Genomic DNA, 21,188 nt, shown 5'->3' with positions numbered 1-21,188 from the left:
GCTAAGTACTTTGCTCAAGAGTACTACGGGCAGAGGTGGAAATTAAACCTATGACCTTTGGGTCTAACGGCTTGTAGCGTAGTGGTCGCTGCTGTCATCTCATACATCTATGCACAAAAAATTCTGAGAAGTTTGGCAAGCGCTCTCTTTTTAGATTTATTCACACACTCCTGCTCAGCCACATGAAGACACAGGACAGGTTCAATGTCATTTCTTTATTCAGTAGTTCAGTGTATTACTGTAGTTCTGTATTTATTCTCCATTTACTGTATCTATTCCCCCTGGATGCTGGAGGAAGGTGCAAAATTACAGTCACCTTGTTAAAACACCTGTAGGCTTATTGTAACACAGATCACCCACATGTTCAGTCCTCTTGGCCCTTTCTGCACCTCCACTCAAAAGGGGGGGGAAGTGTTCTCTAAAAAGACCTGTATGGGGCAATATTCTATGATGCCTTTAGGTCTCTCGTGGTAGAGGGCACTTTCTCCAGATTATCCAGTGAACGCTCCTTGACTGAAAGAGTAGGAGAAGCAAAAAGGACCCCACCAGATCCTGCCCCACCCCCAAGGTTTCCATCCTTCTGGAGAAGGCTGGCCCCCTGCCAAGTCCAAAATTGCTCAACTTGCAGACATTCATTTGTGACATTTAAAGCTATAAAACATCAGATTAAAAACCCCCTTTTCTCGCCCAAGCAGACTGACACCTGCTGGATGCAAGGCTTTACCTCTTCTGTATACATAGCTACCTCAGCAGTGATGTCACCCACGTGGTGCTCTGGGCAGCGCTCAGGTACCAGCTGAAGAGTGTTCCTGCACTGCGTTCCCAGCCGTGGAATGGACACCTGGAGACTGCCCCGTTCATCCGGCAAACCGTGACCCACCAATCACCCTGTATGTCAGCGCCAGTGTGCGAGTCATTAGCTTCTCATTGTCACAATTAAAATAATTTAAAAAAAGTGATTCCATCCCAATGTGGTGGTAGAGGCTGGTTTACTTCCATGCTTCTCTACACCCCTCTGCACACCATAGACCGTTTTAACCCTGGAGCAACACCATGCCCATGTATTTGTTGAACGCTTCACAAAGTGGCTGGCAGCGGCAGTGTTTGGCAAATGTTACACCCAAACGTTCACATTTAAAACCTCAGCTCATTTGGTAAATTAAGTTTTCTATGAATGATGAACTAACTGCATTCCTAGTGCCATGTTGGATAAAACTGCTGCTGTCTGGACTTGCTGTGCATTCTGGGATACATTAAAATGGCTCAAGCACATGATTCTTTCCTGCCTTTGGAGGTGCATTGTAGGATATTTCTATTTAGCCAAATTTCAGTGCAGTAGGAGGTGCTATAGCACATTGCAGAGTCCCTGAACCTATCCAACATGTATGGAACAGAGGGTGGGATCAAAATGTGGTCGCACAAGACCACCATGACTGAGGACCAGTGTTTGTACAACCATGGACTGGCATTACCTGACTATTGACTTAGTATTGTTGTGACCAAACAGGTTCCAGGTGGTGCCAAGAGATGATGCAATAATCCCCTCAGTATAGTTTATTGGTTCTGGGGCAAGCTAAAGTGTGAGCATGTGAGAGAGAGAGAGACCAGTACAGGGTCAGGATATCTTCAGCACTCCCAACACTACACACTTCCTGCTGCACCCCAGAGTATAAGTTAAGTAGTTGCCAGATGTTTTCAGCCGAAATGGAAAAAACTGTGCCCCAAAAACACCTACTTCATTCAGTTGGATGATTTTTTAAAAAAAAAAAAAAAAACTAAAAAAAAGCAACGGTTTTGACTGGGTGGGAAACAGTAGTAAAAAGGCTATTTCTGGCAACTTTTGCCCTGTAAACACGCAAGGAAATGAACACAAATGATCACAACTTTACCACTTGCAGATGGCACTTTGCACACAGCTTGTAAGGCCTGGAACATATATCTAGACAATACTGATAAAAACTTCTTGACTAGAACCAGGCACCAGAAATCAACATGCTCATTATGAGGCATCACTCATTCAATCAGGAGGTCTGACCGTTACAGTGCTCCAAAAACAGTTTTCCAACATGCTATCGTGTTAAGACAATGCTTTCCAGTCATTTCCAATTTGTTATTCTATTGACTCGTAACTGCACTGTCATGGTCTCTGGCACACCAAAAATAAGACAAACCGTGAAAGCAAAGTATGACGAAGGAAACCTATCCGATGGCCTAACAAAACCAGGCAAACGCCATGTATGTGAGCTGTCCAAAGGTGCCGCTGGATAGAGGTAAGGAATCTGGACACACCCAATAGCAGAACCATTCACATCTTTTACCTGACATCCAGCACACGGACATCCACAACTGCACCAAACATCAAGGGTAGAAGGGGTCACTTTCCCACCCTCTTCACAACTCCCTGAGAAACCACAAACTCTACAACTCCTCAGGTACTCTCTGTAGTGCTTGAAACACAAACTTCAAGAGCCAACTGCTGACCCCCTTATAACGCCCTATAGAGGGAACATTTAAGTGGCTCAGTCAAAGAGCGTTCTCTTGTCAAGAACCTGCTACAGTCAAACCATGGTTCAGTTCTCAGATGAGCCTATGCCACAGAACCACATCTTCAAACCCAAACAGTCACCATTTTAGACGTAGCACACGCACGACTTGCGGCAACACAGTTTGCAACACACCATTAATCCACGACAACGATGACACACCCAAGTGTTGCTCTCCTCAACTGAAGGTGTTTGAGGTGAGGAACCACAGGGGAGTGTGGTCATGAGCTCCATAATACTGATCAGTGTTGGAGACACTGCACCCGTGGGAAGGACTGACCAGAGACGCATGATCACATACACCCACGCCAGTCTCACGCACACACTCTTCAGCTACTGATGGACACACGTTGGTGGTGTTATGGTTGTGGAGGGATCCAGAAATGGAATAACCCACAGCCTCACTGCAGGATGCATCTCGGCGGAACCAAGATGGTTGACTCTCGGAGCAAATGCTGTGTCAGCTTGGTCCAACCTGGAAATTGAACATACCAGTGAACACGCAGGTTTCACAGTCGGTGTGTGAGCTGGGCTCTGAAACTCCTCTACAGTGTAACAGAGGAGCATACATGAGTTTGGGGCAGTGTGGAGGACCAAGAGGAGACACCAGCAGGAGGTGGCAGGTTCTTAGTGAGGGGGACCAGAACAACGCGCCTGGGGTAACCAGATCGACAGATGAAAGAATGGGCGTGTACAGTAGCTGCGATGGCAAAAAACAATGACATGAAAAACAACCCTAAGAGAAGAAAGGCCCACCACAGGGGGGCACCAATGTGGACATTTAAAAAACTAAAAAAAAAAAAGCTGGACTCTGACAGATGGGATTGATGGAAGTTGGCATCCATGTCACCCCTCGGCCGTGATGGGCGTGACAGGGGTGTGGCGGGAGGGACATGAAGACCGGGTTGCCGATGGCGACACCGAAGTGGCCCGCACTGCACAGAGGCAGGTGGGCGGCTGGACGTGATAGGACCTTGCATGGCTGCCACAGGGCTAGTTCATCTTGTCTTGGAATATGTAGAGGTTGTTGGTAGTTGCCACGGCGATGATGTTGTCCTGCGGGTGCCAGGCAGTGTGCAGGATCTTCTTGTTAAAGTCCAGGCTGTCCACGCTGATCTCATCCTTCTTGCGCTTGCCACCTGCGCACACCTTGCGTGGCTTGAGAACGGCGCGTGGTTTGCTGCTCTCGCGAGATGCCTCCAGGGTCAGGTCCCGTCGGTGGCCGCGCTCAAACATCCGGAAAAAGTTGTTGTAGGAACCAGTCATGACCACGCTGCAGAGGTGATTAGGCAAGGTGAGCCAAGGCAGGAGAATATTCTGGGGGGGGGGAACTGGCGCAAACCTCACCTGTCATTGCCGTTCCAGCAGCACTCAAACTTGTCGAAGATGCAGTCGTTCTCGTACAGCGAGCACAGCTTACTCCTGAGGTACTCATGTACCTGTGTGGGGGTAGAAAACACCCAGCACATTCCTTTAAAGCTCCCCTTTAACACACAGTGTCTTCCTGGTAGAAACCTCTGAGCAGCAGGTAGCCTAGTGTTTAGAGATTCTGCCTTTTGGTTTGGAGGTTGCAGGTTCAAAATCACCTCCTGTTGTTGTACCCTAACCTGATCCAGTAAAAATGATTATCCACTTGTAAAAATAGAGAAATCAGTATAAGTAGTTCAATGTTGTAAGTCACACACATTGTCTGAAACTGCTTGTCCAGAACGGGGTCGCGGCGAACCGGAGCCTAACCCGCAACACAGGGCGCAAGGCTGGAGGGGGAGGGGACACACGGGACGCCAGTCCGCCGCAAGGTACCCCAAGCAGCAAACCCCAGACCCATGGCCAAAACTGCTGCGCCGCCCCACCCCACCCCTCATGTTTGAAGTGTCATTTAAGAAAACCACCAGCCACATGAACTAATCTAAATGCATATACAAACCCATGTTTCACACTGTAATTAGACAGCTGAAAGTGCAGTGGTTAGAGCTGCTGCCTTTGGACCCAAAGGCCAGAAGTTCAAATCCCACCTCCATCTTGAGCAAGGTACCGACCCTAAATTGCACTAATAAAAATTTTCCATCTGTACAAAAAAAAGGGTAAATAACTAATCATCTTAACAGTAAGTCACCATGGAGAAGAGTGTCAGTCATACATGTACATGTAATACATGCAAATTCAATGCAATTAAGAGTAACACTTCAATATGGCCAGATATTCTTAAACTAAATGGAAAATCCATCTGCTCAAAAATGCTTGTGATGTGGTCTGTACCAGAATGACAACAGTTTACAAAAAAAAAGCACTTCCTTGAGGTTTGTGAGCGCACACATGACCTCACCTGATAGGTTTCCACTGGCCGGTTCTCCATGTTCAGGTCCCAAATCTTGACGGACAGATAGTCGCGTGTCATCATGTAGCGCCCGTTATGGCTAAACTTGACGTCGGAGATGGATGAGATGATCTCGGAAAAGAAGGAGCGATTGCTGGGATCCTCAGGTTCCTCAAACACTGGCCAACAAGAACAGTATGAGGCTGGTTAGCCACCACGTTGTCTGAACACCACTTTCATACCACACAGACTGACATGAGTTGTTTGACACCTCCTCTGAAATGTTCATAATGCTTTTCTCAATACTCTACACCAGCTCCTCAAATTACAAACAAATGAGATGGAAGCGGGTTAACTTCTGTAACTCCAAAGTCACTTTTACCATTAACTCACAAAAGGTTCATACAAATTCCTCTCTATTTACTGACCAATTGAGTTCTGTAAGGACGTCAGATATAGCAATAATAAATAAAAAATACTTGTGAGATTACAAACACACAAACAGTCTGAAACCGCTTGTCCCGAGCGGGGTCATGGCAAATCGAAGCCTAACACGGCAACACAGGGTGCAAGGCTGGAGGAGGAGGAGACACACCCAGGATGGGATGCCAGTCCATCGCAAGGCACCCCAAGTGGGACTTGAACCCCAGACCTGCCAGAGAGCAGGACCCAGTCAAACCAACTGCGTCACCACACCCCCTAGTCACTTTGCGAGATTAAATGTTTTAAATTTACTTTAAAAGACATTAAAATTAAATTGACTGAAAATAGAAATATGTTGTCTTCTGAAATTACTATTCAATGTAGATTGTTGACTGATTCATCGCCTGAAGGTGTACAATGTTGATCACTCACACTCAGTAACACCACACACAAGCTGTAAACACTGGAAGTGAGTTGAGTCAAGGCAGCTCCCTTTCTGTGTGGGAGCTCCATAGTGCCATCCCACTGAGTAAATACAAGTCGCATCGGCCTTGCAAGAATCAGAAAGTTTAAGAAATACGGTCATCCTTTGAGTTAGAAACTGTTTTTATCTGAATTTTCAGTATTATGGTTCTTGGGTGTGTCCCAAAGAAGTCCCTTGTCAAGCAAGTGAAGCGGAAGTGCAGTAATGTACTACCGTCGGCGCATCTGCAGTGTGTTCGGAATGCGTGCATTGCTTTAAGTGGCACATTATGGAAAATGTATGAAATTCCATAGGAGTGTCTAACAGCCATATTGGGTGTGTTATTTAATTGAATTGTTGTGGTGGCAGCAGAGAAATTACAAGGAAAACTTTAGGTGACGATTTTTCGAGTACGTATGTGCATTTTAGCACCAGCGTGCAGTTTTAGAAAGTTATTCCTTATAAATGTGACATGCCTAGACTGTATTCCTACAAAAAACTTATCAGTTAAAAAGTGCGAACTACTCCAGTGCAGTAACTCAAGAAAGTTGTCCTGGGTTTTCCCCAAACACAGTGTGGAGGCAGGACAGCAAAGGTCACAGGTATAACGCACTTTTATATTGTTTTCTGAGATCTATGTTGCTTTGGAGAAAAGCATCTGCTGAATAAATGTAAAAGTAAATATAACTTTTATATTGTGCTAAAATCATTGATAGTTACATAGGTGTTTTAGTGACATTTGAGCAAATTTGTTTGGGGTTTTCAGAGAGTCTATTATTACTCTATTATTTTCTTCTCCATTTAAAACAATAGGAAAAAGGCTTTCAGAAACTGCACCGTTTTCAGGAACAAATTAATTTCATAAATCAAGGCATGCCTGGATTGACGAAGTTGCAGTTCAATAAACTGGAAAAATTTTTGTACGTTCAGAAATTAGTCAGTTTCTGCTGCAGTTCATAACAAGGAGCTGGTGCATTATGGGGAAACTGATTACGATATCCAGAAATTAAGTACTAATGAACTACTAATGACAGATAAATAGGTCAGAATGACAGCAGGAAACAAATGCCCCAGTGGAAAATAAGCATCACCCCTGAACTCTGCTGGCCCTGTAGCCACACAGCAGACTGCCACACCAGCAGCAGGCAGCACACAGTACTCACATTTGGAGTGCTTGTCACAGAGGGCAGCAGCCCGCATGTCGCACAGCCGGATGGTGCCCTTGCTGCTGCTATAGACCAAAGTGTTGCACTGGTTTGGGTGGAACTCGGCCGCTGTGATCACCTCCGTTAGCTCCTCCATGTTGGCTGGCTTGATATCCACAATGTCTTAGGGTGGGAGCCGGGAGTCAAGGGAGCACAGTGGCAATGCCGTAGGACCCCCCAGTGACAATGCTGTGATTCTCTATCCAGACCCCTTAGCTTGCCATATATGAGGATGGACGCTGAAGTTTTCTACCAAGGTCCCTTAATTTTGAGGTTGTCTACCCAGACCCCTCACCTCTTCGTCTATAAAAGGCCTCAGCTTGCTGTATACAAGGATGGATGCTGCAGTTCTCTACCTAGATCCCTTTGCTTTGAGGTTCTCCACCTAGATCCCTCAGCTCTTCATCTATAAAAGTAGCTGCTCAGGTTCTCCATCCATGTACCTCAACTATTCTTCATCCTTCTGTGCACAAAGGATACTGAAGCTGCGGTCGGTGATCTCCAGGTGCCAAAGATTGATGCGCAGGTCGTCAGCCGACAGGTAGGTCTCGTAGTCGCTGTTGACCGAGATGGAGTTGATGTGGTAGGTGTGGGCATTTGCAAAGACGCGCCGTGGGCTCGCCTCCACCATCAAATCCATGGGTCGGAACACAGGTACCTGGGAGGTGTGGAATGGTCATGGTAATGGTAATAAAAAGATCCAAAAGATAAGTCTGTCTGCTAGGGTCATCTGATTTTCCCCACACTTCCCCATAATTCCCTCCTTCCCCAGGTAATATAACTGAATGGACTTAAGCCACTCACACTTGGGACTAGACCAATCATAGCACTGCACAGTGGCACAGGAAAAGATAAAAAGCTATACCCTAAGCGTGGTGACAGTCGAGGGGTCTCTGTAGCGTCCATCTTCCTCTTTCAGATTGTAGCCCTCTGGCCGCTTGTCTCGTTCACTGATCTTCCACAGCTTTATGGTTTTATCTGCCAATGGGAGAACATGAGGCAGGTTACAGAAAGGTAACGCACAGCAACTGGGTGGCATGAGAGGAAACGGGTTCACTTCCCGCTCAGTCTGTGTATAGTCTACATGTTCTCCACTGTTCCGCTGTCTGCATGGGTGCTCCAGTTTCCTCCTGCAGTCCAAAGACATGCAGTTCAAGTAGATTGGTGATGTTAAATTGCCCATTATGTGTCAATGGGTGTTTAAGTGTGTGCATTTGTGTCCTTTGCATTGTCAAACTTGCACCTAATGCTTCCAAAATCTGGATCACCTTTGTGTAGCTCAGAACAAATGCTTATTAAAATTGGATGGATGGAAATCAATGCAAATAAAGGAACCCATCAATCTGAACTACAGAAAAAATGCCACATAACTGAGTTTACTATAGTGTGCAGTGTTTCAAAAACAGGTATGGACTCCAACTCCCAGTAGCCTCTTCTCAGCAGAATGGAAGAAATGCAAGCAAACAGCATGGCTACAGGAGCAACTGTTGTGTGACTATCTTATTTCTTATCGTTTGGGTTGATGTTTGATGTTGTGTGGAAAGGTGTTTGTATTTGGTTGCCAGTTTGTAATTGCTGATGAGTGGTTGGCACTGAGTTCAAACTGTACAATTTGGAGTGTGATCTATAGAACTGCCACTAGATGGCCATATGTTAATATTCTTTGTTTAGCAAAAATGCAATACAGTAGAGAAGAAAAGTTTGCCTCACAGTGTGTACGAGTGGAGTGATGGATGTTTTATTGGTACTTTAATTAAATGTAACGTTATTAGAAAATCCAGAAGTCATCTCATCATTTGTGAACTCAAGAAGCTGCAACAGGGTTAGCGATAACAGTGACACTGACCATTAGTGGACAACAGGAACTGTGCGGCATTCTTCTGCGGGAGCCAACGGATCTTGTTGATCTTTTCCTCAATCTCCAGGCTCTTCAGGTAGTCGAACTCAGGTTCATGGCTCTGGAAAGTGCTGTAGACGTTGTACTCGCCACGGCTGTGCGGCTGGCCCTTGGTCTGTTGGAGGAAAAAGGTCAATATGAGGAGAGGGCCGTGAAAGCAACCCATGTTAGTCTACCACAAGCCTTAAACCTGGGTCGTGCCCCAATCAGACAAGCGTTTGCCCCAGCGCCAACTGCATTAACCAAACTACTCCCCCCCCCCCCCCCCCCAATTGCTGCATGCCCTGCTCACCTCCTGCTCCTGCTGGAAGATGACAACACGGCCACCCTTGTCCCCTGTGGCAAGCAGCTCACCAGAGTGATTGAATTCCACTGTGGAGATGATGTCGGCTGTTCAACACACACAAGGCACAAAGGTCAAAACGTGTGCAAATGGGCCACGTGGATCTCTCAAACTGCCCATAGAGCCAAACAGATGTGTGCACGCCAGGATGCGTGTATCTGAACATGTCTGAACCTCTTGAATGTGCTCATCCTTTTCCAAGACCATTAAGACATTCACTTCTATTAAGGAATCATAACTGAGTTTTGGAAGTTTTTATTAATCAACTTCAGCAACATCATGTCAAATAGAAACATATACATACATTATTAAGAACAGAGTAGGGTCAGGGTGGTCCAGAGTCTATCCTGGAGGCACAGAATGGGAAACGGGACACACTATGGATAGGACACCAGACTATCACAGGCCAGTGAAACACACTCACGCACACACACAGCCCTATGTACCATGCTGATGAAAGAACTGAACAGACGACCATTGAACGTCACTAGGATTGGTTAAGGTTGAAAGCCAATAAGTGCACAACTGCTTGAGCAAGGTGTTCACTGAAACAAACACCACTCTATTATTAATCTTATGGACGACAAAAACTATTTGTGCTAGAAATGAACCTGTGTGCACACAGTGCAATCAAATGCTACACAGCACAAGTCTTCAACACACAGGTCGACCAGTGCTGGCTCAGCTACCACGGTACAGAGGAGGTGGCTCAAGGCAGCTACTGGAGGAGGGACAGATGCAAACTCTGCCTCCTAGCCACTGACTGGCTGTAAGTGCCACTGATTCCCAGAGAGTTCACAAGAATGTGAAAGAGGGAGAGGCTGGTAAAGGTGATGTAACACATTGTAAACGTGCTGTGAGGGGTTTGGTGGAGGACCTGATGGAGAACTGCTGGAACACCATCTCTGACTGAGCTGTGTATACACACACAGTGTGAGATAAACATCTCGACAGTTAAGTCACTGGAGGGAAAAACTGAACATAAGCAACTTACTCCTGAAAAACACTGTGCGGTGTATGTATCCCTCCATAAGCATTAGAAAACTTTGAAAAGAAACTCCTTAAGCGAGCAGCAAAACCCATCTACATGACAGAACACACGCACACATGCTCAGGGGCCTGCGGGGGACAGGAGAGGGAGTCTCTCCAGTTTTCTTTAACCTTTGTTGCCCAACAGAGCAGCAGAACAATGGAGCTCAGTGGGCTGCCGGGGGATGGGGGGGTGGGGCAGGATACTGACGGAGGGGTCACTATGCCTTCTGCTAGTTGCACTCCACGCAGCTGTCTCCACACCTGTGTGGGTGCAAGGGCTGAACCTGTATACTGCCCAGGAGTCGAACAACTGTACATTTATGGCTGGTGCCAGGAGTGAGAGTCATCACATCACAGCAGCACTGACACATGCTTATGTGTACTGCCAGGCTGCTGCAGCCTTGAATTCACAACAGAGGAAAGCGGTGAACCAAAGCGGCTACAGATATGTTCCCAATGGGGTAAAAGCCGACAACAGGTATTCGGGCCAACCGTGACATTTTCTTACATAAAAATATTTACATTTACTCATCTTAACACAGATTTGGGGGGTGGGGGATTTCTCTACAGCAACTAAATGAAAGTGCATCAACAGCACATGATAAGCTTTAGAGAGACACTGGATCATGGACATACAACTTATGTGTTTGATACCACCATGTTACTAGTTTGCATCCCTCCAGTATCTGCCTACACAAGTAACATTCAGCTATCAAATACACATATAATCACAGCAGATGGCTGGACTCTTATGCAGCTGCCATGAAAGAAGTGGCTTTGAAATAGATGGGGCTGACACCATTCTTGAATGCTAGGAGAGACTCAGCAGCTCTGAGGAACACATGGAGCTCATTCCAACAAATCTGAGAATCAGGGTGTTTAAGATTCTGGACTCCTGTGAAGGGTGCCCCCAAGAAGAAGGTGAAGGAGGAGAACACAGCACTTTTGCTGAGGTATATAGAGCGATTCAGTCTAGAAGCGTTTTGGGTTCAAGTCCCCTGAGCAAGTTTTTTTTTTTTTTTTTTTTTACAGGCAATGTGGGTGATACAAGAGAGCTGTCAGATTAAAAAAAAGGTTTGACAGTTACAGAAGCTTTAAAATGATGAAAAACCTTAATATCTGCACAGCACACCTGGGAGGACACACCCACTTCCCACCTGAAGGACATAAGTCAATTTCCTCATGTGGTTATGTACACAAGAGATATTGTACTATCTCTCTTTTTTACACACAAACGACATTCTGAAGAGGGAGCCCTTACCTTCAGCTACATCATCGTCGATTGCCCCCTTCACCTGGGAGAAGCACCACTGCACATCGTTACTCCCGCCTCCGGCTCCTGAGGGGAGAGAGAAAGTGCGGTTAAGGTCCAACTTCCTGTCCCTCCCCATTTAGCCAATTGCAATTCACTGAGGAGCAGAGGCCCCCTGGGGGTTGCAGCACTTTTGTTCTGCAAAGAGAATCTGATTGGCTGCAAAAAAGCAGGCTGTGACTGACAGCTGGGTTGGCCAACACGGAGAGGGAGCCAAGGCACAACCCAAAAGCTCAGGTGCTCCACCCACAGCCACACGCTCCCAGCTTGACAGGGTGGTGCATAAGTTGGGAAACGCAAGACACACCTGCATAAATGGGCAAAAAAGAAAAACAGCTGGACAGGGAAGAGGCCCGACTGAGCATGCTCCAGAACTGCTACGCAACCTGGAATCTGCAGTGCGCTTGTCCCCACTCGCCAAACACTCCAGTTCACATCCAGCCTTCGCAAGATGTGGAAGCTCCCTGAAGATGCTTCCAACAGAGGAAGCGAAACATCAGAACCAGTTTCCTACACAACGCGGTCTAATCCAGAAGACTTAAAACCCCAGTCAGTTGACAACAGCCGCAGAAGCCTACGTGTTTTCATATTGTCCCCACTTTGTTTGCACTCGCTCAAAGGTGCCAAACCTAAGCAAATGGGCTCTACTCGAAGGTGATCTCCTTTGGTAACTTGAATCCACAACCTGCCGTTTGTACCACAGACTGCATTTCCCCACCATATGTTACCCTTTCCACAGCACGACAGAATCCACTAGGTTGCCATTAATATTTCAACCATAAGCCCCTAGAATCAATACAAGAGTGCTGGAACAAAACTGGGAATGTGACCCAAATGTGTGCTGGGGCAAGGACTGAAGGGGCGCCCTTTATGAAGGGGTTAAAAAGGGAACACAGTGCTGAATATACTGGAATGTTTGCTGCTGCATATTTGGGATCTGATTGCTGTGCTGGAGCTCCCTCTACAAACAGGTGGTTTACTAAGGTGTCCAAACTCCTCCCACCAGAAGAAGTTTATGTTCAGCCAGCATCATAATTCTAATGGGTTCTAGGAAATACTCCCACCTCTTTGCATCTCTTTATGTGTTCATTTTCACAGCACACCAATTCTGTCACCCAGTTCTGTTGCAAATTTAAAAAAGTAAAACAGGAGTCAGCAGGTGGCGTAGCGGTTAGAGCAGTTGCCATGCACAAGGACCCGGGTTCAAATCCCACCTCCGGCTGTAGTTCCCTTGGTACTATGGCACAGTGTTAAAAAAAAAATAACAGAAAAACCCTACCAAGTGAATGAGTGAATCAGTTAAAGCCAATCTGGAGAAAAGTGTTGGAATTACATTAAATTTATTTAGCAGATGCTTTTTTCCAAAACGACTTCCAACGAGCTCTATTATCAGCCCATACCTTATTCATCAAGGTGACTTACACTGCTAGATACACTGCTTACAATGGGTCACTCATCCATGCATCAGTGGAACACACTCTCTCTGTCACTCACACACTATGGGTGAACCTGAACAGCATAGCATGTCTTTGGACTGTGGGAGGAAACCAGAGCGCCAGGAGAAAATCCATATAGACATGGCATGGCGAGAGCATGCAAACTCAACACAGAATCAAAAAACTATGGCGGTTTAATCGAGTCCACTGTTGTGGGTACTTCTGTCTCTCCATGTTTTCGCAGCAGGAGCTTGAGAAAACAACATGGGGGGGGGGGGGGGGGGGGAGCTGGAAGGCAGTACTTCTCCTCATTAGCAATGGTAAAGAGCCAAAGGACAGTGAGGGACCACCGTGTACACACTCTGACAGGTGTGTGTAAGCAAAGTGGCCTTGAAGCCCCCTTCACTCATCTACCAGATACTTTTCTACACAAACTGACTTGCAAATATGATCAGCTACTTACACTGATTTACCCCTTACAACAGGATCGTTTTTGCTGCGATATACACAGTAAAGCGATCGGTGCCACCCTGTGCCAACCTTTACCGTAGGTTCTTACCCTAAGGTGGGACTCAAACCTGAAACCTGAGAACAGAGACAGGCAGGCAGGCAGGCAGGACCTGTGACACTGTCTCCTACGGAGATCGTGTGGCCTGAGGCTCATCTCTTTCTCCTACACTCGAGCCTCCAAACTAAGAGCAGGATCTCGTGGAAAAGAGAGCCGAGGGTGTATGTGTGTGCACGGGGGGGGGTCGCCCGGCACGAGGAGCTGCTGCACATCTTCTGATTCACACGCAACACACACCCCGCCCCGCTGCTCCGGGGAACTGCTGGCCTCTCTTCTTCTTCTTCTTGGGCGCTCGCTCGCGCGTGCACAAGCACACGCGGCTCGGGGGTTCACTGCTGCAGTATCTATGGACCCCACGCTGGGGTTATGGTCCACTCATACGTCCCGCTCGCTCTTACACACATGCACACGCACGTACACACCCGCGCGCACGCAAACACTTACTGCTAGCTAGCCGACAGCGAGCGAGACCGGAAAGGGACCGCGCGCTCGGCGGTAACTCGCTAGCCTAGCCGGCCAAGCTAACTCACCTGCCATGCTGTGTGTAGGGCAGCGAGTTGGCGCGGGACGGTGCCGGGTTCAGGCTCGGTGCCGCTTTGCTCGGGTTCGGGCGGCTCGTCGCCGGGGGTGTGGTGGTTCTCTTCGCTGACCGCCGCTAGCTCGCACACCCTCCCGCTCCGCTCCGTTCCGTTCCGTTCCTCCCCTCTCGCCTCTTCGTCCACTTTCAAAATGGCGCAACGCCTTCCCGCACTGACGTCACACACAACGACGCTACCCCGCGAGGACGCTGGAGACGTACACTGAGCAGGGAGGGGCGCACCTTCCTACGTGTCGCTCGTCGATGATGCGACATCGTCGCACTTTTGATGACATTTGTACGTGCTGTGGTCGGAAGTTGGTGGGTGGACAAGTGAAATGGTGACTGAAAGTATGGTAAAATCAACCATCCCTTTCAGACCTTAGGTATCACGTACCCTTTACAGACTTTCATATTAGTAATTGACTGAAAATATATAAAATACAATACCGGTTGTTTTGAAATACAGTATATTTAGGCCACACTCTCAGAGTCTGATCCTTAAGATACTCTCAGTTTGCTCTTCCCTTCCCCTGTATGGCCCAAAACACCCACCGTTAGAACATAAGTCAGAAAGGATATGAAAAGAAGCTGGTCACATATATTCTTGCTGTTTGATGAGCAGCAGGTGGTACAGTGGTTAAAGCTGTCATAGGTTTCAGGTTTAAATCTTTTTCCTACTGTGTAGTACCCTGGCCTGTGCTTACCCTGAACTCAGTAAAAATTATCCAGATGTTGTATGCACATGTTTGCAACTATGTCTCTCCTGATTAGGCTAATGTAATGCACAAATTGTATTTGCTCTGAGATGTACGTCGCTTTGGAGAAAAACGTCTGCTAAATGAATAAATGTAAATGTATAAATGAACCAGTCATCTAGTGCCGTAAGTTTCCTTGTACAAATGAGTCATAAACGAAAAGTTATTGTCATTACGTGGTTTGTAATCTAGGGCTGCAGCTGTGAGGTTGACGTCACTTAATGTGTTTCCTTGTTTTTGAGTTTTGCTATGTGCATTGATAGTTTTCTTTTTTTGCTTCTGCTACCAAAATTTTATGCAATAATTATATAAGAGCACCTCTGACCCCACAACCTTGAAATCGGAAGCCTTACAGTTTAGCCACCTCATGACCTGATGGTTTATGGCTGTGTACTTTATATAGGTTTAACTAAGAGCTTCTGCAAAGCAACTTATAATGGTAAGTTTCTTATGCTGGTTTACCCATTCATACAGGTTTGCCATTTTTATTGGAGTAATTCAGCGTTGGTACCTTGCTCAAGGGTACTATTGCAGGAGTTGAGATTTGAACCTGCAGCCTCTTAGGCCAGCAGCAGTAGTTCTGACCACTATGCCTTATAGTTAGGGCCAGCTGCAAGCATTACAGATGATATATTTAAGAGAAAAAAGTTTATTTTTTCATCTTTTCTGAAAGCCAAGCAGTACCAGTGAGTGATCAGGTAAAACAGTGATGTTTACAGTTTTGTCATGAACGTTGGATTACAGAATATTTGGCTCAGCAACAGGGACCACTGCTGAGGGGCAGGAAAGCCGCAGATCTGAATACCAAATGTGGCTGCGACTCCAACTCCATAGTTAACATGGATGTATTCAGTCAACGGCCTGCGGTCAGTCGGAGCAGCGAGCAGATGAGCCGTACAGCACAATGTAATTGATTGCCCTCAACGGGGACTCCGGCAACCCACCAGAGAGCATATGCCATAGTGTACACTTCTCATACGCTCGACACTCATTACACGCATGTTTTGCTCTAAGTGGGCCCCTCCTCTCGTTGTGCTTTTTAGGGTTTCAGTCTCTTGTGAACGCCCCGGACTCCAAGCGAAACAAGAGGAATACAAAACAAGTATGAAAATCATATGCAAATGCATGCAAATACGTGTCTTTCTTCAACTGCTCAGCCGCATCCCAGAATGCGTAAATAATTTGCGATGTGTATGCCTTGAGCCGGAGTGAATTATAGCACATTTTTATTATGGACAATTAACACAATCCGTGCTTGTCAGCGTTAGAATTTCTGCGTGGAGACCAGGCGTCGATCTCTTGCTTGAACGTGCTCCATTTTGTGGGTTGATTGCCTCCTGCTGCTGCAGATGTGCCTTTGTTTAATTCATTTAATTCCAATACGTCACCATTTAATTGCTTAAATGGCACTTTTACTCAAAACAGCTGATACAACTTTCAATTTCCAGGTGATCCAGCCTGGATGGATTTTGTGAAGCAGCTCAAATTTGGTGTCTTCCTAGGGCGATCACTAGCAAGGATCCTCGTGGGCCTCAACCTGGTTTCTGTCATGATTCTGGAACTGCTGCACTTTCTTCCTCTCACCTGCTGTTTGCCTGCCTTGGGCAATACCTGTTTGTCCCCCCCAAATTCTGAGCCTGCCATTCGCTTCAGGGCTTTTTGGATGACTTTGCGGACCCAGGTACCCAGGTTTTGCTGATGCTCTGGAGGCCCACGCAGCTGTGTCCACCTGTAGTTGCTGCAGCTCCTTCTTTAATGCTGCAAGTTCTTCTCTTCTTAAATCAAAAAGTCCTCAAACTTTTTTTTTTTTTTTTTTTTTTTTTTTTTTTTTTTTTATTTCCAAACACAGGCTCTGTCTCATTCCTTCTTCACCCTTTTCGGTCAAATCTGAATGCAGTGTTTTGATGTGACGGGGGGCAGGAGGGAGCACAATGCTTATTATCTGATGGAAACAGATGCATGGGCCCCATTTGGGGTCAGATCAGCAGCATGACGTAGAATAAAAACAAATTGCTGCGCTAAACAGAGATACAAGCTACCTAATGCAACCAAGGAGAAGGCAAGCGCACCCTTCCTCCCTTCTAGAGTCCTGCTGTTACCAATCACAACTGGTTAAGAGGATTATCTGTGAATGCTGTGGATGTTAAGTCTATTGGCTGGGAAGTCAGGTCCAAACCAGCACCATGACTGCAACAAATACATTCCACTTACACCACTTTGTGCGCAAAACTGCTCAATTTGCGTCCTTTTAAATATCTGAATGTAGCTGAGAATAGGTCACAGCCATTCGGAGCTTCATTGACCGGGGACCGTATGAGCAGCAGTGTGCACGTGGGTTCCTGTGCATTTCTCCAAATCTGCACAGTGCCATGGAAAGGGAGATTTCACAGCTGACGTTGTAGTTTCGCTCTCCAAGGTGTTTCGGGGGAGAGAATTCATCGAGAAGCCAGGAGTCAGTCGTGTTCAGAGGCGGGATGACTCACAACACTGAGTCATAAATTGTCCATCAGAATTCTTGCAGCTCTTTCTCATTGGCTGACATCAGGATGTGATGGAGGTGAACACACATCAACCAGATCACCGAAAGATGAATACATTAGTGTGACAGTTCACTGTAAGATGGCATTCGGTGCTAAAAATGCCAACTGGATGGAAAAGGAATTGGGTGTTTTGGGAAAAATCACAACAGGTTGAATAAAATCATCCATTTTTCTATTTCCCACCACAGGATGGCGACAGAGCACTGGTAATGAACCTCAGTGCACTGCAGCGCTGAGTTCGCTCACGGTTGCGCAGCTCCTCCACAGTATCTCACCTCAGTCAGTACAGTTAGAGGTCTGTCCCGAATGGGTGTGATCGCACTGCTTGCCTGTTCACTTCCTGTTCCTGCACCTCATAAATATGGAAATCACACTGCAGGCACCACCTCAGGAACAGAGGTGAAGAAATAGCAGATGGGATGGCAGAATAGGCAAGAAGCAAGATTAGCCAGAGCGCATGAAGATGCTTGTTAACACAGGATACACATGTCCATATAAACGCTGTTATCCCTGCATGGTGGTCACCCTGATTGGTGGCTCTTTTGTTTTTGTCTTTCTTTTTTGTGGTCTTCTTGTTAAATGTTTCTCCTACTTAGTGATCCTCCTACCTGGTGGTGCTCTTGCTTGGTGATCCTGGTTGTTTGTTGGTCTTGTTTAGTGGTCCTCCTGCTCGGTTGTCCTGGTTTCTTTGTGTTTCTTATCTTGATGGTCCTCTTGTTTAGTCTCCTCTCTCAGTGGTCCACGTGCCTAACCACTAGACTTTGGGTATTTTGGTGAACAGTCTGACTCCTCGCGGTGCAGGCCTCTGTTGTCATCAGTCAAGCAATTCAATTGATCCAGACTCATATGCCAAGGGTGGAGAACACAGGACTTCATTACAGTTACATTTACATTCATTAATTTAGCTGTCACTTCTATCCAAAGCGACATACAACTCAGATCAAACAACAACAAATGCAGAAATACGATTCTTGAAGTACAGTCTGTTTGTGTAATGTTATTTAAACTAACATACATGGGTTGATTATGGAATTAACTTATAGATTTGGGAGAGAATATAAGTGGTAACAGTAACCTTACATGAGCAACAGTATACTATAAAGTTGATCAGAAATACAAAGGTATTTGTGACAAATGACAATGTAATTTTATGGAGAAGATAAGGGATCCTGGGAGAATTGAGTCCAAAAGACACCCTTCTTGAACACTGAGAGGGATTGAGCAGTTTTGGAAGACAGTGGGAGATCAGTCCATGCTGTTTTAGCCAGAACCAATAACCTTTAGGCTTTTGATTTTAGACCTTTTGTGTGTGGGACCACCAAGTGGGCAGAGGTGGAGAAGCATAGCAGTCTGATTGGGGTGTACTAAGTGATTAGATCTTGCAGACTTCGGGCAGCAGATCTATAGGCCATGACCAGTCTTACACTTGGTACAGGTGGCTACAGGAACCTGATAGAGAGAGTCAAGGAGGGGGGATACATGGGAACTTCACCTACAGCAGGAGTGGGTACATCACTGATCCTGGACCAGCTCATGTATTAAATGGTAGCTACAGAATGATAACTGAATGAGGTCAGTTCAGCAGTGCGACATGAGAACATGACTGGTGCACTTTGAGAAATCTGTTCTTTAGTACTTCCTCACCGTGGGTGGTTACCACCCAGTTCCTGTGTTAACCATAAGGCTGCGCATTTGGACTCACACTTGGACCCAGCATGTGTATCTCATACATACAGTGAAATTCAAAATGTAACACACGTATGAGTTCCTTCGATACACACATGCAGAAATGCCATGTGTTTCTGTGTGTGCGTGCACTTCTGTGTGCATTTCTAATGATCTCACACACACCACCAGAGGGAGAGCGCCATGATGAAACCATTCTATTTATCGCTTATATTTAGGGTCCTTCTTAATAAAGTACTCACCTACTTATGTGTACTGGTTCCTGCATTAAAAGGCAGAAAAATTAAAAGAACACAAAGCATTTTTAAGCATCAAAATCACTGACTGCAATATATTCATCATATCAAACTAATTGGCTCTGAAAGTCTTGTCTTTGCCAGTAGTTGTAGTACACACAATGCAACGTTCTACGTGTGTGTGTTTATGCCATTAACCTGGACACAAGATGCTGAGCCACGTTTACAGCAGAGCAGGACTCAATAAGATGCACATCCACACTAAAGGTTGCGCACTTCAGCTCATTAGAGCTATTTAGGCATCACTTGGGGATTACTCATTAAAGGGGCCCCCCAAATGTGGCGGGCAGCCCGTCCGCACTGAAATGGAATGACTCAACTCCAATTTTCATTACTCTAGACCTGTGTGATGGCTTTTTTTTCCTTTTAAATTATTATTCCCTGTCATTTGGGCTTCTATGAGTTGGCTAGATAGCCTCTGAATTAAAACGCAATCAATTTATCCCTCTATGAATATTTGATTTTTAAAAACTGCAGAGAAGAAAAAACCAGCTAACCCCCCAACCCCCTCCACCCATCTGCTTCTGAGGATGGAACCATCAAAAAATAAAATAAAAAAAAATCTATTTCCTGTGTTTAAATAATTCAGGTCTTAATATAATGAAAAATATGGAAATGGGAAACAGAATGAGGGAAACAGGCAGTTTGGGGAGGAAAAAAGGTGGGGGATGTGTTCTAAACGTGACAGGCCCTTCAGTGTTGTGCTGGATGTTTTAATAAAGTGCAGGCAGACATCAGGAGTGCAGCAGATGGAGCAGCACTGCGGGTCCCCATCAGCTGCTTGGACGGAGGATCTGTGGTCAAACCCTCGAGAAAAGGCACTTAACCTGAAAAGGTCCTGTGAAATGAGTCAAAGGCATTGGGCAAAGAGGTTCCCGATGAGCTGATAAAGAGAATAATGGATGTGAGGGCGCTTGTGAAGGGCAGATCTTTGTGATGGGTGCTACCCTTGGTGCCCTTGGCCCCTGTAGCTCCACCATCAGTCATCTTGGCAATCTCCCACAGCTCAGAAACATCCAAGCAGCTTAGGTTCTCCTCCAAATCCCGCACTCCTCGCACCAGGTGGTGTAGTGGTTTGAGCTCTCGATTTGCACTTGTAGGATCTTGGATTAAATCACAATCCTGCTGTGGTCAAGGCACTTACCTCCCATTGTAAGTTACATTATAAGCTGTGGGTCTAAAAGCATAGATGGACTAATTTTGCGGGGAATGCATGGGGCTTCAGTGAACACTGTGGTGACATGTCCCCTCACCTTGATTCCACGTGTCTATTAATTGTTTATGGTTTCAATTGTTTGCAGAAGTTTTGCACACATCACCGCAATTCACATTTTATATGAGAATTAAGCAATGTGCCAATATTTAAACAAGACATTCCGAGGTGACACATAATGCTAGACAATAAACTTAACACTGATTTACCCATGAATACAGCAGGGTAACTGTTACTGTATCCATTCATGGTAAGTACCATGATCAAGAGTACTATAGAAGGAGGTGGGATTTGAAGGTAGCAGCTTTATCCACTACCCGATCTGTTGCCCAAAGATGTTTTCTGTCTTACACGCACACACACACACACGCACACACACACACGCACACACACACGCACACACACTTTCTGAACCCCTTGTCCCATACGGGGTCACGGGGAACCGGAGCCTACCCAGCAACACAGGGCATAAGGCCGGAGAGGGAGGGGACACACCCAGGACGGGACGTCAGTCCGTCGCAAGGCACCCCAAGCAGGACTCGAACCCCAGACCCGCCAGGGAGCAGGACCCGGTCCAAC

The 21,188-nt window shown here is 46.2% G+C and overlaps 1 protein-coding gene across 1 annotated transcript; it reads right to left on the bottom strand.

Moving 5' to 3' along the window:
- Positions 1 to 145: 145 nt before the first annotated feature.
- On the bottom strand, positions 146 to 14,284 carry ppp2r2ab (protein phosphatase 2, regulatory subunit B, alpha b). The gene is made up of 10 exons (XM_018734519.2): positions 14,070 to 14,284; positions 11,485 to 11,562; positions 9,141 to 9,238; positions 8,798 to 8,963; positions 7,817 to 7,929; positions 7,432 to 7,609; positions 6,910 to 7,074; positions 4,870 to 5,039; positions 3,891 to 3,982; positions 146 to 3,816 (listed from the first exon to the last, which is right to left on the bottom strand). Exons 1-10 carry the CDS (start codon positions 14,074 to 14,076, stop codon positions 3,537 to 3,539), a joined length of 1,347 nt encoding a protein of 448 aa, XP_018590035.1. The 5' UTR covers positions 14,077 to 14,284; the 3' UTR covers positions 146 to 3,536.
- Positions 14,285 to 21,188: the final 6,904 nt, after the last annotated feature.

Source organism: Scleropages formosus, chromosome 6 (genome assembly GCF_900964775.1).
Source record: "Scleropages formosus chromosome 6, fSclFor1.1, whole genome shotgun sequence".
Taxonomy (NCBI): domain Eukaryota; kingdom Metazoa; phylum Chordata; class Actinopteri; order Osteoglossiformes; family Osteoglossidae; genus Scleropages; species Scleropages formosus.
Note: the sequence above shows the minus strand (reverse complement) of the source record. Positions and strands in the feature narration are given on the sequence as shown.

What these genes read in the sequence shown, in the direction of transcription:
- ppp2r2ab (XM_018734519.2), bottom strand. An exon ending in TCTTCCAGCAGGAGCAGGAG is followed by an intron (nt 8,964 to 9,140) that starts GTGAGCAGGGCA and finishes TTCCTCCAACAG; the next exon opens with ACCAAGGGCCAGCCGCACAG. An exon ending in GTTCCTGTTGTCCACTAATG is followed by an intron (nt 7,930 to 8,797) that starts GTCAGTGTCACT and finishes TCCCATTGGCAG; the next exon opens with ATAAAACCATAAAGCTGTGG.